At 38.1% G+C, this 17,076-nt stretch overlaps 1 protein-coding gene across 1 annotated transcript; it reads right to left on the bottom strand.

The window, feature by feature from the left end:
• Window positions 1-676: 676 nt before the first annotated feature.
• LOC145010967 (calcium-transporting ATPase 4, plasma membrane-type-like) lies at window positions 677-16,452 on the bottom strand. Its single transcript, XM_078969565.1, has 8 exons — window positions 16,208-16,452; window positions 15,603-15,752; window positions 12,799-12,906; window positions 4,351-4,405; window positions 2,011-4,172; window positions 1,761-1,932; window positions 1,389-1,687; window positions 677-1,247 (listed from the first exon to the last, which is right to left on the bottom strand). The coding sequence occupies exons 1-8, from the start codon at window positions 16,331-16,333 to the stop codon at window positions 951-953; spliced, it is 3,369 nt and encodes a 1,122-aa protein (XP_078825691.1). The 5' UTR covers window positions 16,334-16,452; the 3' UTR covers window positions 677-950.
• Between the last annotated feature and the right edge of the window lie 624 nt (window positions 16,453-17,076).

Genomic DNA, 17,076 nt, shown 5'->3' with positions numbered 1-17,076 from the left:
CTCTTTCAAAATCGATTAACTTCTCAAACAATTCAGAATAGGAGAGAGCGGTTTCTCTTAATTTGATGGCTGCGACAATATTGGCATATTCATCGCCTAATTGGGATAGAATATGCACCATGAGATCTTCCTCATAAATTGGGTTTTGGGCTAGGGCTAGGTCATCAGCAATTAACCGCATATCTTGAAGAAAATCAGTGATTGATCGATTTCCTTTGGGGTTCTTCACCAATTTAGATTTTAAGGAAATAATATGTGACCTCAAGGCGCTAGCATAGCTTGATTTTAGTCTTACCCAAGCTTCTCGAGCAGTGCTGGCAAAAGAGATGAGATGAGCGGTTGAATTGATTCAGAGCAACTTTCAAGGAGTGCACTGATCAGAATTTGGTCTTGTCAAAACCAAGGTAAGTATTCTGGATTTGTTTTCTTTCCATCTTTGTCTTCAATTTGTTTCTTTGGCGGTTCTTGACTGCCATCTATGAATGCTTCGAGTTGTTATCCGATGAGGGTAGATTCCACTTGTTTGCGCCAAACAGGAAAATTAACAGATGTGAGTTTGATAGGAAAGTGGGTGGCTGCATTCAATTAAATGGCTGTAGCCATTGTTGATTTATGAGTGATTTAGGGTTTAGAAGAGGGAACGAGAGTTGCTCAGGGGAGCTTTGGTTGGCTCTGATACGATATAAATGTATTGATGATACTGAAGATGCACACTTATTATTGATCTTTACAGTGATTTTTGTAGACAATAATACATACATGGAATGGAGCTAATTGAAGAGCTATTACAGGAAAGTATTAATACTAATATGACAGCATATATACAGTGAGATGACAGCTAATGACTATACATGTATAAGCTTTATTTTGTGTTCTTAGAGATATTCGTAATAGTTTTTAAGAAAATGAAAGAAAGGAAGACTATATAGCATTTACTCTTGAGGTTTCCTTTAAACACTTTCTAGGCCAGCAGGGAGGATCTCATAGCCATCATGATATGGTTCTTTGACAGCAGAAACGCACTTCAAAACAACTGAAATCGGAATGCTCACCAAGCCGACCACAATGCTAAGTACCCACAGTTGCCAGTCTAGTGGCACAATGCTTGCAAAAGTCCCAAGAAACTCAACTATGGTTACTTGACATACAACTATCGATATCATCACACACATGAATATCCAACTGCTGAACATGCCTCGGAAAACATTTATATCATCAATTTCACGGCTGTTTATATCATTGAAGACCTGCAGATATATTAAGGAACCGATACCATTCATTATATATATATATATATATATATATATATATATATATATATATATATATATATATATATATATGTCATACAGCTCATAGAAACATAGATATCTTTAAAGTTGGGTAACCTGACAGAAGACAAACGTGTTGAAAATGAAAGTATTAAGGATCACAGTCGCATTCGGCCCATGGAGATTCAAGATTGGCTTCCCGGAAAAATTGAGAACAAACAGGACAGCCATTTGGTAAATACTTTGACTAATGATATTTCGCCACATCGTCTTGGTGATGAAACTTTCGGTACCTTTAACAGGAGGCCGTTTCATTAAACCATCATTTGGTGGCCCGGTGGCCAATGCTAGTGCACTCAAAGTGCACATGATCAGGTTGACCCAAAGCAATTGGACAGCTGTAAGTGGTGCTGACCCTGAGGTTTTTAATTAAGAGTATAAGTGAACAAGAACAACCTACGGATCAGTTTCCCAAAAAGACAAACTCACCTGTGATGCATGCGGAAACTAAGTTGATCATGAGAGCAACGATATTCACTGTTAACTGGAACTGTACAAACTTTTGAATATTAACATATACAGCGCGTCCCCATTTGGCTACTTTCACAATTGTTGTGAAATCATCATCCATCAGAATGACATCAGCTTGTCCTTTCGTGACCTGCAGGTATGAATGGTTTTGAGATTTGCGATAAATATGAATGGTTTTGAGATTTTAGCTATTAAGAGTATAATAAACCTTTGTCCCTGCTATCCCCATGGCAAATCCGATGTCTGACTCTTGCAAAGCAGGAGCACGAATCATGCCTTCACCTGCAACTGCAACCACTTCGGACATGTCTTTCAAATGCTTCACGAATTCATGTTTGTCTGTTGGTGATGAGCTAGCCATTACCTGAACTAATCTAGGAATGATTCGAAAATCTGAACCTTCTATGGCTAAGCCATCATCAGTGAGTATCCCACATTGCTTTGCGATGACTTCAGCTCTCCTGATATCATCACCAGTAACCATGTGGACGGAAATTCCAGCATCCAAACAGGTTTCAACCGCCTCTTTTACACCCGGTCTAAGTGGATCTTTGATTCCAAATACCGCAATTAACGTATAGCCACCCTCAGGTATGTCATCATTACAACCAAAGCTGCCTTCCACATCCAAATAAGCCAAACAAAGAGTTTGCAAACCATCGGCTACGAATTCATCAACAACATCCGTGATAAAGTTCATATTCTCTTCAGACATGGGAACAATCTCTCCACCAACATCGATCATCTTGTCACATAATCCTAACACTACTTCCGGTGCACCTTTGCAAAACGCACGTGTCCGAACACCAGGAAGAGAAACAATGACAGACATTTTCTTCTGCGTGGAATTGAAAGAATTTATTTTCAGCATCCTAATATCACTATCAATCGCATTGAAATCACCACCGAGATCTAACCCGTATTGTAATATTGCGGTTTCTGTCGGGGTACCCAAAATAGAAGTTTTACCACTTTCATCATCAACCACCTCTGAACCCGTACATTTAAATATACCTTGCAGGAGCACGGCTGATACACTATCTGACAATCCCAAAGATAAAACTCGACCTCCATTGTCTCTAGCTTCTTTTGTTTCACCAGATAAGAATATTTTATCAACAAACATACGATTTGTTGTTAAAGTCCCGGTCATATCCGTGCATATGCAAGTACAAAAACACATGGCCTCACAAGCAGATGGATTTGTTACACGTGCATTGTCGTTCCTTAACTTGTTCATTGCAAAGGCAAGGCTCAGTGTAAGTGCCAGAGGTATTCCTTTTGTCACAGTAGCAACAATAATAGTAACTGCAGTGGTGAAGTGACCTAACATAGACATAGCATCATTAGACGACCAACTTGAGAACTCATTTCGCATTGCTTTTTCGACAAGAAATCTCACAGTCAACACAAAAAAAGTCAACACGGAAAACACCCATCCAATTTTTTCAATGATTGTGGCAACATCTTTCACCTTGATTTGCAACACACGAGTAATCTTGTCTTCTCCTTTATTTAATTTTTCCATCAATTTTCCCCATTCGGTTTTCACACCCACGGCTGTGACAAGCATTGTAGCCGAGCCATCCTGCACTATAGTTCCTGCAAATAGAAAAGGCTTCTTCTCGCTGATGTGGACAGGATCACTCTCACCTGTCAAGCTGGACTCATCGATCAAAAAGTTGAATCCTGATATGAATATCCCATCGGCTGGAACTTGGTCACCAATGAATAAATGGACAACATCTCCAACCACCAACTCATAATCGGTTACCTTTTGTGTACACCCGTCTCTAGTGACCTGAAAAGAAATCTTTTTCTTCTTCTTGTCATCATCCTTAAATTGAAAGGATTGAATGTAGTAGTCACTCACAGCAGTAATGGTGATGACTAATAAAATACTCAGGAGAATTCCCAGCCCATCTAGCCAGCCTTTGGTTTCAAGTCCCATGCCTATTAAGACAACGGAACATACTATAAGGATGATAAGAGTTGGATCATGAATGGCCTCCCATACAAACATTAAGAAACTTTTGGAAGGCTTCTCGCTGTACTTGTTGATGCCATATGTAGCTTGTCTGCTAGATAAATCACTTGATTCGACTCCTTCATGCATCCAGACATCTACAATTTCTGCAATTGCATCAACTCCTCCAAGGGTTTTCAAGGTCTCTATGTCATAATTATGAACTATGGATGCAAGTTTATCTGGATTTAACATGAAATCGGAGGGATTGGCAGTTGACATAGGATTCAAGGATGATTGCTGAGGTATAGATGAATCATGAACCATGGATGCAACTTTATCTGGATTTTTGATGAAATCAAACGGATTCGCAGTTGACTTAGGATTCAAGGATAACTGGTGTGCTATACATGGAGAAAAAAAAAACAGAGTAAGAGCTTAAAAGCTACATAGATGATCACATAAAGTTAAAAAAAAAAAAAAAAAAGGTTAAGATCAATCTACAAAGAATTACAAGGTCAAGTGCACTTCAGTTTATGCTACAGTCTACAGAATAATATGCATAGTTGCTTAAGAACGTACCATCCATATAGCGCATTGCTGCCCTAATGGTTAAAAAGGTTACTTTCAGGTTGTCCTGCCAAGGTGAAAACAAAATGATTTAGTGACAGATCTTGGACAAACTATCTCCTTAACATATATATATATATATATATATATATATATATATATATATATATATATATATATGGTTAGAAGAGTTGATCATAGTTCGCTGGTCTATCTGCAGTGTGCAAACTCATGTGAAAAAACGACGATACATGAAAAGATATACAGAGCCTTTAGCATCCTAACAATTATCTCCTTAAGATATATAGCATGCTAGACATTCAAGAAAGCTGCATTCAATATATTATGCTGAGAGTTTGATCTAGATAGAAAAAGAATAGGAAATAGTTCAAGAGTGGATGTATATAAATATGTATTTGCGTTGTTTATTTTGGGATATAAGAAAATACTATCTTATTTTGTCTCAATGTGGTATGAGATATTGGCCCCAATCAGCCTTAATTCCCGCAAGTGAATTTGTTGCCAATTTAGGCAATTTCGGCACTTCAGGTTTCCATTTTGCTTCTTCTTTATTATCATTGCTTTCTGCTCCTATACAATCAATCTTTGTCGATTTCTGCACTTCTGCTTATTGAATTTCATAGTATTTATGAGAAACTTGCACCTTTGTAATAGAAAAGTTTATTATGTCAGAATTCTGGGACAAATTTAGTACCAGGGGTGTTTTAGGAAACATTCCTTTATTAAGTTTTTGTGTTTGTTTAGGATTAGTATAAATAGGGACTATGTAGATGGCACAGTTCAGTGTCCAACCCAAAAGATTCAAGCAACTGCTGAAGCCGCTCTTATTGATAACCCTAGTTATCTCAATTGGATCTCCAACAATGCACACGTCAGAATGGTAATCATCTAAACAATTTCTGAAGCTTCCTTTCAACACGTTCATGGTACAACATCTAGAGAACTTTGGCTTGCATTAGAACGAGCATATGCACTCAGTAAATCATCAAGAGAGTACACGCTGAAGACTCAACTTCTCAAGATTGAGATGAAAGGCAATGAGTCTTCAATCGCCTATCTTACTCGTGCACAGGAATACGCCACTGCCCTGGTCAACATACATTGGAGAACAGGTAAAAGACAAAGAGCTGCCAACAAAGTGGTGAATGCTCTCTCTCGTGAATTCACCCAAACGACAGAATTGGGCACTCTCAATTCCTCCCAGTCAATTCCGTTAGAAGACTTGGATAAAGAAATTGCTGCGGATTCCTTCATTCAGCAAGTAATGAAAGATTTAAGAGTAAGAGGAAAACACCACGTGGGTACACGATTGATAGGGAAAGATTGATGTACAAGGGTTGGATGGTCATTCCACAAAAATCTGAATTAATTCCCAAGTTATTGAAAGGGTTCCATGATTCAATGATAGGCAGGTGTGCGGGTAAACTTAGAACTTACCAAAGGATAACAGCTGAATGGATTTGGGTGGGCATGAGAAAATAAGTTCAGAAATATGTCCAGGCGTACGGTGTTTGTAAAACTCAGAAAGCCATATCTACCCACCCAGCAGGTCTAATACAACCCCTACCAATACCAGCTCAAGCTTGGGATGAGATATTTATGGATTCCATAGAAGGACTCCCTAACTCACACGGGTACAACGCTATTTTAGTGGTAATGGATCGCCTTACGAAATACTAGTATACTATACCATATTTGCTTAGTAATTGATTAACTTAACCAAAAGAAAGTAGTTTGCAGATTTTATAATTCCATATGTTGCGCCTAGATTGTCACACCACAAGGTTGGAACAGACCAAGTAGGACATGAAGTTCATGCAATAAAGTTTGAAGCCATGTGAGTTCAGCAACTGTATTGGTTAAGGCTTTGTATCCAGACTATGTAGATGACCGAGAGACAGTCTTTTGTTTTCGGGCTGACCACGAGACAAGGTTAGACCCAAAATGTATAGCATATCCCCCAGTGGATCGGTGGTCATCCGGGCAACCACCTGATTCAGAATCAGAGAAGGCACTAAGAGAATTAGAAGTTGCATCAGTGTAAGCATGTAGACGTGTACCAAAGTCTTGTTTAATCAAAAGCCCATATGTAACCGTGCCAAGCAAGTATCGTAATATTCATTTGACTGTCGCCCAACGATTTTGAGTTGGAGAATGCATAAACTGGCATACCTTGTTAACTGCAAAGGAAATATCTGGACATGAAAGAGTCACATACTAAAATGCAACCACTGTCTGGCGGTATTTGACAGGGTCGTCAAACTGAGGGCTATCTCCAAGAACAAGATTGGATGTAGTAGTGATGGGTGACGGCACTAGTTTCGAGTTGGATAAGTCAGTTCATTCAAGAAGCTCAAGAATATATTTTCTTTGGGACAAAAGCATATAAGAATCACGTTTCATATTTTCAATTTCCAAAAAGTATGACAGTGGCCCCAAGTCTTGAACAGCAAAGGTTCGGCTAAGACTTTGCACGACACTGTCAATGGCAACCATACTATTTCCCGTTAAGGTAATATCATCAACGTAGACGAGCATGTATAAAAGAACACCTTTGGAGGAGTAGATAAACAATGATGGGTCGGTTTTAGAGCCATGAAAGCCAAGAGCATGAAGAGCGGTGGACAATCGATGAAACCATGCTCAGGGGACTTGCTTCAGTCCATACAAGGACTTATGAAGAAGACCAACATGATTAGGCTTTGTGGAATCAACAAAGCCTGGAGGTTGCAAATAGACCGTCTCAGTTAGATTTTCATGTAAAAAGGCGTTTTGTACATCAAGTTGTCACAAGGGCCATTTTTGTGCAACCGCCAAGGAAAGAACAACCCAAATGGTAGTGGATTTGATAACTGGGCTAAAAGTTTGTTGATAGTCAAGACCGTGCTGCTGACGAAACCCTTTAGCGACCAGGCGCACTTTATAACGCTTAATGAGTCTGGTTTGGTCCCGTTTGAGTTCGTAGACCCATTTGCAGTCAACAACATTAGAATTTGGAACATGAGGAACTAAAGACCAAGTACCATTTCATAAAGGAGTTGAATATTCCTCTGCCATAGCTTGACGCTATTGGGGGTGTTTGTTAGCAACGATAAAAGTGGTCGGTTCGGTTTCAGGAAAGCAGATCTGGGTGTGGTAAGATGTGGCATTATAAGGTTTAGAGGGTTTAGGATTTGGGCGAAGGTTGGATGGCCGAGAACGTGGTAGGGTTTGGGTAGAAGAAGGTACGTCTGGATGAGATGGGGTGAGGGTATTGGGACGTCTATGATAGTTATATAGAAGACAGGGTTGGGCTGGAGATGGTGGAGCTGCAGATAGTGTCGATGTAGGTGTTATAGGTGGTGGTGTATTTGTTGATATGGCGGGATCGGGATGTAACACCCGGTTCCTGGTACTTATTTAAATTCAAGTGATTTCATGTTTTGCTCTGAGACTCAGCGAGTTGGAGATCCAACTCGTCGAGTAGACTCGATTTTGACCGGGAAGTTTAGTGACCTACTTGACGAGTCAGGGGACCGACTCGACGAGTAGAAGTTGTCTGGATGAAACCCTAATATTTAGGGTTTGCACCCTATTTAAACGACTTATTCTGCTTGAAACCAGCCCCCATCGTTCCTCCCAACTCAGAGAAACCTTAAATCGAAACCCTAACCTTATTTGAGTGATTCTTGAGCCATTTTTGTGCATTTTTTGGTGGTTGTAAAGCTTAAGAAGGAAGGAGCTTGGGAGTTCAGGTTGAAGCAAGTAGATCCAGAGGTTGTGTTTCATTTCCAGCTCATTTGAGGTAAAAAGCTTCAACCTTGACTTTCCATTTGTTAGATCCTCTTTAGGGCTTGAATCTTGTCATTTTGGAGGCATTTCTAAGTTACCTTTGGGCTTGGGTCATTATGTAGAGAAATAACTTCAGATCTGGAACCTAGGAGGTATCTCATGGCATAAAGGTGCAAACTTTACTGCTATAAGAGCCCCATGCATCTTGAAGACTCCATTTTAGGGCCTTTTGAACTAAATGGCTCATTTATGAACGTCAAGTTTGTAACTTTACAGATAATATGGACCCTAGAAGGTTAGATCTATGGTCTAGATGCATTAAGACCGATTAAATCGACTGTATAGTTTGGGATAAAGAGGGACTTGGCGAGTTGTTCATGGGACTCGGCGAGTCGGTTCGTATTTCCCATCAAATCCTTCTATTGATGGACCAGATGCTAACGTAGAAGAACACTCAGTTTTTTAGGCTCATTAGGGACCTGAAAATCATGGAACTCGGCGAGTGTATGTGCGGACTCGGCGAGTTCAAGGCAATGTCCCAACCACATGAAGACGGACTCGACGAGTTCAAGGGGAACTCGGCGAGTCATAGACTGAACTCCTTCATACAGATGAAGATGAACTCGACGAATTCAAGGATGAACTCGGCGAGTCGGTTGAAGAAGGTCCGATGTGTTGTTGAAGGCAAACTCGTCGAGCTCTTGCTAGACTCGACGAGTAGGGACGAAGTTGTAGCTTTTCGTGGACGAGGGGAATCAATGACTTGGTGAACCAAATCAGCGAGTCTAGTCAATCAGATGTTGACTTTGACTAGGGTTTTGACATTGACTTTAACTTGGACTTGAGTGACCCTTGTAAGGGTTATTAGTATGAAATAGTAATGAAGAGAGGATGTTTTGTAGGGATTGAAGAGTCGAGAAGAGTTGATTTCCATACTGAGGACAGTGGAGACACTACATGACATCGACATCGAGGATGTTTTGTAGGGATTGAGGAGTCAAGAAGAGTTGATTTCCATACCGAGGACAGTGCAGACACGACACGACATCGAGGTGAGTTACCTTCCAGTAGAAGTGGATCTAAGGCACCAAGGTCGGCCCACTAGTAAGAGTTATAGTAGAGATAATTGTATTTGTGATAATTATCTGGCATGTTGCTATCTGTTATATTATGTGCTAGGATGCTATGATATATGTGTAGCAGTGGTAGGGGTGGGATAGCCCCACGGCCCAACCACATGAAGACGGACTCAACGAGTTCAAGGGGAACTCGGCGAGTCATAGACTGAACTCCATATCGATGAAGATGAACTCGACGACTTCAAGAATGAACTCGGCGAGTCGGTTGAAGAAGGTCTGATGTGTTGTTGAAGGCAAACTCGTCGAGCTCTTGCTAGACTCGACGAGTAGGGACGAAATTGTAGCTTTTCGGGGACGAGGGGACTCGATGAGTTGGTGAATCAAATCGGCGAGTCTAGTCAACCAAATGTTGACTTTGACCAAAGTTGACTTTGACTAGGGTTTTAACCTTGACTTTGACTTGGACTTGAGTGACCCTTGTAAGGGTTATGAGTATGAAATAGTAATGAAGAAATGATGTTTTGTAGGGATTGAGGAGTCGAGAAGAGTTGATTTACATACCAAGGACAATGCAGACATTACACGACATCAATGTGAGTTACCTTCCAGTAGAAGTGGATCTAAGGCACCAAAGTCGACCCACTAGTAAGAGTTATAATAGAGATAATTGTATTTGTGATAATTATCTGGCATGTTGCTACTTGTTATATTATGTGCTAGGATGCTATAATGTGTAGCAGTGGTAGGGGTGGGTAACATTGACAACCAACTAGTAAGAGTTATAGTAGAGAAAGTTATGTGCTAGGATGCTATAATGTGTAGCAGTGGTAGGGGTGGGTAACATTGACAACCAACTAGTAAGAGTTATAGTAGAGAAAGTGGGTCGTAGCACCGATAACCATAATGAGAAGTGCTGTAACCAAGAAAAACACATGGTAGGTATCGAAAATCTATTTTGTGCTTGTTGTATGGGCGAATATGTGGATAACATTAACAACCAAACACCCTAAGGAAGGAACAATCTGGTTTATGATTAAACACATGTTCAAGAGGTAAGATGTTGGAATTTGTCCGAGATGGCATTCGATTAATGACATAAACGGTTGTAGCAAAAGCAAAATGTCAAAAATGTTGTGGAACACGAGATTGGGTAAGTAAAGTAAGACCAGTTTCGACCACATGACGGCGACATCGCTCAACGAGTCCATTTTGTTCACTCGTGTAAAGGCATGAAAGGCGATGAGTAATACCAAGGGACGAGAAAAAATGAGAAAGATTCTAAAATTCACCTCCCCAGTCCGTTTGAACATATTTTAATTTGGTTTGGAATTGTCGTTCGACAGTGACAATAAATTTTTTGAAAGTGTCATAGACATCAGATTTGGATTTTAAAGGAAAATCTACATAAAGCGAGAAAAGTGATCAACAAACAATAGAAAGTAATCATAGGAAGCAATGGGAGTGGGTCCCCAAACATCACAGAAAAGTAAATCCAAAATATGCGTACTTTTATAAGTAGAAGATGACAAATGAAGTTTTGAGGATTTGTCAATAGAACAAGAACCACAACTAGAAGGCAACTTTAGAAACAACAATTACTAGGTCTTTTTCTTTAGAAACAATAGAAAGTAATCATCGACTTCAACAATTGCAGATGAGGATTCCCCAATCATTGATGCTAAGTGGTGAAGGAAGCACGAGTGACATAGAAGGCAACTTTAGAAACAGGTTGAATCTACGGAAGGTGGAAAGAATAGAGACCACCATTACTTGGACCAGTGAGGAGAATAGTATAATCTCATCCTTCACAACAAAAAAAGAACAGTGAAATTCAAGATAAACATTGTTATCATGACAAAACTTCTGAACAAAAAGGTTTTTTTTAATTTCCGGGACATAAAGTATATGTTTAAGAGATAAGGTTTTATTTGGAGAATGAAACTGTGAAGAGCTAATATGGAGAATGGGTAAACCTTTACCATTGCCAACATGAACATTGTCATCACCATGGTATGCCTCCGAATGATCAAAGCTCGAGAGATCTAGAGTGATTGAACCAATATCCGAAAGCCAAGTAGTGGATGTTTGTGAGCGGTATTCTAAAAAATTTGCAGATAGTTGTCTCGCTCGTATGGTGGTTAGGTCACGATTTGGACATTAGGATGGGACATGTCAAATATCGCACCTGTTACAAGTACCATAAACAATGTTTTTGATTTGATGCCCAACTAAATTGATTTCGATTACCTCCTCCCCGTTGACGGTTGTTGATTGCAGTTGTTTGTTGACCAATTGTTTCGGTCTCAGTTGTTTCCCGATCGATTGGTGTAATAAGCTTGTGCAGGTTGTTGGTTTATTGGTTGAAGTTGTAAGCCCAGCTATTGTGCAAGCTGCTGAACAGCCTGAAGTGTCTCGGTTTGTGTCATGGACTGTCCGGCAGCAGCAGAGGGAGTAGGTTGGCGAGAGATGGTAGCAGCCATGAAGGCTTGGGCTTGTGACACTTCTGTGAATGTCTTCTTGACCATGTAATCATGGTCTGATAGAAGACCATGGAGTTCAACAAAGGCAATCGGGAATTGCCTAGCCAGCAAGGTAGATTTTAACCCATTGTATTCTTCCCTCAAGCCGGATATAACAACAATTACCAGGTCTTTTTCTTTTACCGGTTCGCCAATATTGGCTAGTGCATCCGAGTATTCTTGTGCTTAAGTAGAGGAGGACTCATCAGCCTTCATTGCAATCTTCAAAAGTTGAGTTTTAAGAGTGTATTCACGTGAACAAGTGTGAGGAGCATATGCACGCTCAAGAGACAGCCAAAGATCACGAGATGTAGTACCATGAACATGTTGAAAAGATGCTTCAGATGTGGTGGATAGGATTAACTTTCGAACGTGAGCATCATTGAAACCCATATTAGATAATAACCCAGATTAGATAATCAGTGTTGGGTGTCGATGATGAAACCACAGCAGCAGCTTCCTTACCAGAAGAAGTGGAGGATATGATGAAGATCGGAGGACACGGAATTGAGCCATCAACATAGCCAAAGAGGTTGTTTGTGACCCGGAAGGGTCGTATCATCGTCTTCCAGTATGCACAGTTGCTTGGGGATAAAGTAAACCCAAACTTGTGAGAGTTGTGGGTGGTCTTCTCAGAAGAGGAGAAAGCTATGAGCAATGCCATGTTTTTTTTGACAAACTGATGTTGAAAGAAAAAAAGAAAAGAGGGAAAGAAGATCGGTGTAGGGTACTAGCCGTATTAGGGTTAGTCGGCTCTGATACCAAAATAGACTTTGTAAAAGATTGAATTGTATTATTGTGTATTAACATGATTACAGAGGAATATATATATATATATATATACACACACACACACACACTCTAACCCTCTAGAATCTAATATATAAAATATCGTCTAATACTTTTTTAAACCAAATATATGTCCGAATAATTCCCACTAGCCTAACAGTCACTATGTATTTAACATAAAATATATATATATATATATATATATATATATATATATATATATATATATATATGAATCTATATATAGGCATGCCAAAGAGGGTTTAGGAAAGGATTAGAACCTTGGCTTTGCTTAATCGGTCTACATGAGTAGATCGCTTTTCTAAGTCAGATACACGACGGAAGCGTCGGGCTTGCATTTTGATACGTGCCACGGATGTACGCCAATCCTGTCAGCAAACAATTAACATACACATGGCAGTTAAATAAAGAACACATGAGATTTATATGGTTGAAAGGAAAATTGAGATCTACTAACATAACTAGAATGGGTTTTTATTAATAACAAAGTAAATAAGTCCTATAATATAGTCAAACTTTTGTAATTTTGGTCCGAAAAATTTCTCTTCCAATTTTGGTCCTTATTTAAGGTTATTTTAATGTTTTTGTACCCAGTCCATATAGTATAACTATACTTTGAGAACCAAATTTGTAAACAACTATACTCACTGACTAATTTTGCCATTTTACTTTGAAGATGAACAGAAAAAATGTTACAAAAACCTCAAATAACAACCAAAATTACCAACAAAATTGATTGGCACCAAAGTTGCAAAAATCAAGTATATCCATGACCAAAACTATAACTTGCTCTTAATAATATTATCACTTACTAGGATTTAGCATAGATAGAGATTTGGGACTAAATTTTCGTACGGCCAAAGCCAAAACTTTTGATTTGTGTTGACCAATTTAGGTAGAGTTTTGTACAGTGATTTCGACTTTTGTCCGATTAATTTCACCGTCATAAGTCACAACTATACATCTAACATAAAATAATATGAATCTATATATGAAAGTGGGTGAGTGGGTGTTTAGAAAAGAATCCCAATGAGTAAAAAGAGTTTAAAGTGTTGAGGTCTTGAGTATATGAATTATATTATGGTAATACCTGAGGAGTACAGAAAGTCACATATGAGTACCATGTGACGTTCTAATGGTAGCTTGAGTAGTTATAAGTCCATTACTATTGTTAATAGAGAAAATGGTAGGTTTTAGTAGTTGTAAGTCTATTAGAATTGTTATTAGAGAAAATGGTAGTTAGTGTAAACGTAAATCCATTGTTGAGTTTAATGGTGGCTTGAGTAGTTGTAAACCATGTCTAGTACTAGATTATTAATACAAGTGTACACCAAGGCGATTTATAAATGTAAAAGTGAAAATTTTAGATGTACCTCATGTTAAAACGTCGGGTGTTACACACTCATATATATATATATATATATATATATATATATATATATATATATATATATATATATATATATATATAAGACTATTTTTTGTATTATATTATTCACCAACATTATATTTAATGTTAAATTTAGTGCTACGTTAGAATAAATTAACATTAAATTTAGTGTAATATTTAAATTCTGATGTAGGGTTGGAGATTTTCTTAAAAGTATCATAAGAGATGTAAATTAAAAATTCACATCTGAAAGGCCTTAGTGGAACATGGTATATGACCAAGTACTTGGGAATGCCAAATAGGTTCTAATTATTTCAATAGAAAAAACTGATGAAATTTATATGGATAGAGGGTTACTCAAAGATTGTTATGCGGTGGTTGCTTATAGGAAAACCAATTAAGTGGAGATACAAATGATTGCCAACCACAATATCCTAAGGATCATGCTAAATTGACACCCTTACTCAAAAGTCAAACCACTTTTAACATTAAAATATGTGTACTTACTTATAATATAAATAACTTTTATATTTTTGAAGTTATTATGTATAATGTCAATTAACATTTTTCTGGAAAAAAGTTAAAAGTTAATTACATTGAAACATGTTTTAAAGAATTTCTTATTTTGTATAAGATATTAGAGTAAATTACAAGAATGGTCCCTATGGTTCGGGGTAATTTGCACGTTTGGTCCCTAACTTTTTTTTTTAATTCGGAAGGTCCTTGCAGTTTGTTTTTGTTGCGCGTTTGGTCTTTGTCTTACCTAAAAAGACTATTTTACCTTTGATTTTTTAATTTATTTAAATAATGTGGGGTAGGTAAGGTAAGGTGATGTGATGTGTAAGTGGGGTTGGGTGTGTTTATTTAAATAAATTAAACAAACAGTAGGAACCTTTCGAGTTAAAAAAATAAGTTAGAGACCAAACGTGCAAATTGCCTTAAACCATAGGGACCATTCGTGTAATTTACTCAAGATAATAATATAGATTAAAAACATTAAGAAAGTTAACAATAATCCAAACATTCAGGTAAAAAAAATCTATTCTAAATGTTATATCACAACTGTACAGTAAATACAACTCCGCCAGCATTACCACCGCCAGCAACTAACTGTCACTCATCTGCCTCCACCGTTACATCTGATGATTACCGGTAGAGACAGTCAGATCGAGAGACAAACTAATTGAGAGAGAGATGGCGACAGAGGTCCAATGACGGTGGTCCAACCACAGTATACCAACGATTAGCCGGCGATGACAAATAGAAAGTGAGAGGCTAGTGGCAATTGGCGATGACTTATGGTGGCCGGTGACCAGCGGTGGGAGGGATCGGAGTGGGAACATGAGTGGGGTGCAAGTGGGAGTGGGGTGTAAGTGGGTCCCACTTGTCAATAAATCAATTAATTCATTTTCTTTAATTAAAAGTATATAAAAAAAACTAAAAAAGAAAATATTTAAGGGCATTATAGTCATTTCCTATTAAGCATGGAATTGCACCGTAACAAAATGAAAACATAGGGACGGTTCGAGTGAAAAAAAAAACGGACCAAACACGAAATTTTGGCAAAATACAGGAAAGATTTCAGTAATTTCTTCCAGATTTTCTTATATGTTCGTGTATGTTTATAGTGATAACTAGGCATGCCAAAGAGTATATTTAGGAAAGAATTAGAACCTTGATATTGATTAATCGGTCTGCTAGAGTAGATCCCTTTTCGATGACATCAGATTGCTTTTCGAGGACATTAGTTTGCTTTTCAAAGACAGATTCATGACGGAAGCGTCGGCGGTGTGTTTTGACAAGGGAGAAGGTTGTACGCCACTCCTGTCAGCAAACGATCAATACACACAACAAGGCAGTTAAATAAAGAACACATGAGATTTATATAGTTAGTTGAAAGGAAAAATGAGGTCTACTAACCGACCTAGAATGGGCTTTTATTAACAACAAAGTAAATTGGTCCCAGGGTATGGTCAAATCTTTGCAATTTTGATTCTTAAATCAAGTTTTTGTCCCAATTCCAAATAGTACGTTTTTGTAACTTGCTCTTGACAATATTACTGGTTAGTAGGATTTAGCATAGATAGAGATTTGGGGACTAAGCCAAAGCCGAAACTTTTGATTTGTGTTGACCAATTTAGGTAGAGTTTTGTACTGTGATTTCGACTTTTGTCAGATTAATTTGACCGTCAGAAGTAGCAGCAATATACTTAACATAAAAAGACGAATCTATATATGAGAGATAGTGTGTGAGTGGGTGTTTAGAAAAGGATCAGAACCTCAGTTTCGCTAAATCGGCTTTCGTATTTCCGGGTACGACGGAAGCGTTCCTTGCGCCACTTCTTCAAAACGACTTCCGACAGATGCCTCCTTTTAAGATCAGACTCCATCGAAGAGTCTTCCATTTCAAATATCAATGAGGATGAGGTCAAGATTCGATTAATGGCATATGATTACAGTATCATCGCTCCCTTCTCGCCTGTGTGATTGAGGTCGTGCGCATTGGACCTCTCTAGTCTTTATTGCAGCGACTAAAAGAGAAGTTTGACCGCATCAGGAGAAAATCTATATAATATAGAAAACATTGCAAAAATGGTCCTTCTACTTGCTTATCTCTTTGCATTTGGTCTCGAGCTTTCTAAAATTATGGATATGATCCATTTAACCTAGTTTGGTTGTGAATTTATTCTTTTTGCACTTAACATATATTTTTCTATTCATTATTTATTTATTTATTTAATATTATTATTGTATTATATGTAGATTAATTAAAAGTCGGTTGTGGTTAATTTTTCTAGTTCAACGCGTTATAGCACAGTATCCGGTATTTTCTATTCTTTTTGAAGTCGATGGTTCCGGTCTCATCATGGATACAGGTGGAATTAAGGAGTAGTAGTTTAGAAATAGATTTGATTTTTCGTTCAAACAGAAATTGTCCGGCTTATCAGGAGTAATGTTCATAAGTTGTCTCCTTATATGAAATTGTGTTAGAATGCATGTAGCTTTTTTCACTTCTAATCCATTATTTTAAGGACATACTTAAAAGACAAAAGTGCAAAAAATATTCAGGTATCCATTTTTTCTAGCAATAGGTGTAAACCGTAACTTTTTTGGATTCCTTATATTGAAAAGACTATTCCTTTATTTC

This window comes from Lactuca saligna, chromosome 8, assembly GCF_052625555.1.
Source record: "Lactuca saligna cultivar CGN05327 chromosome 8, ASM5262555v1, whole genome shotgun sequence".
In the NCBI taxonomy this organism is placed as follows: Eukaryota; Viridiplantae; Streptophyta; class Magnoliopsida; order Asterales; family Asteraceae; genus Lactuca; species Lactuca saligna.
The sequence above is the reverse complement of the archived record's forward strand: the minus strand, read 5'-3'. Positions and strand labels throughout refer to the sequence as shown.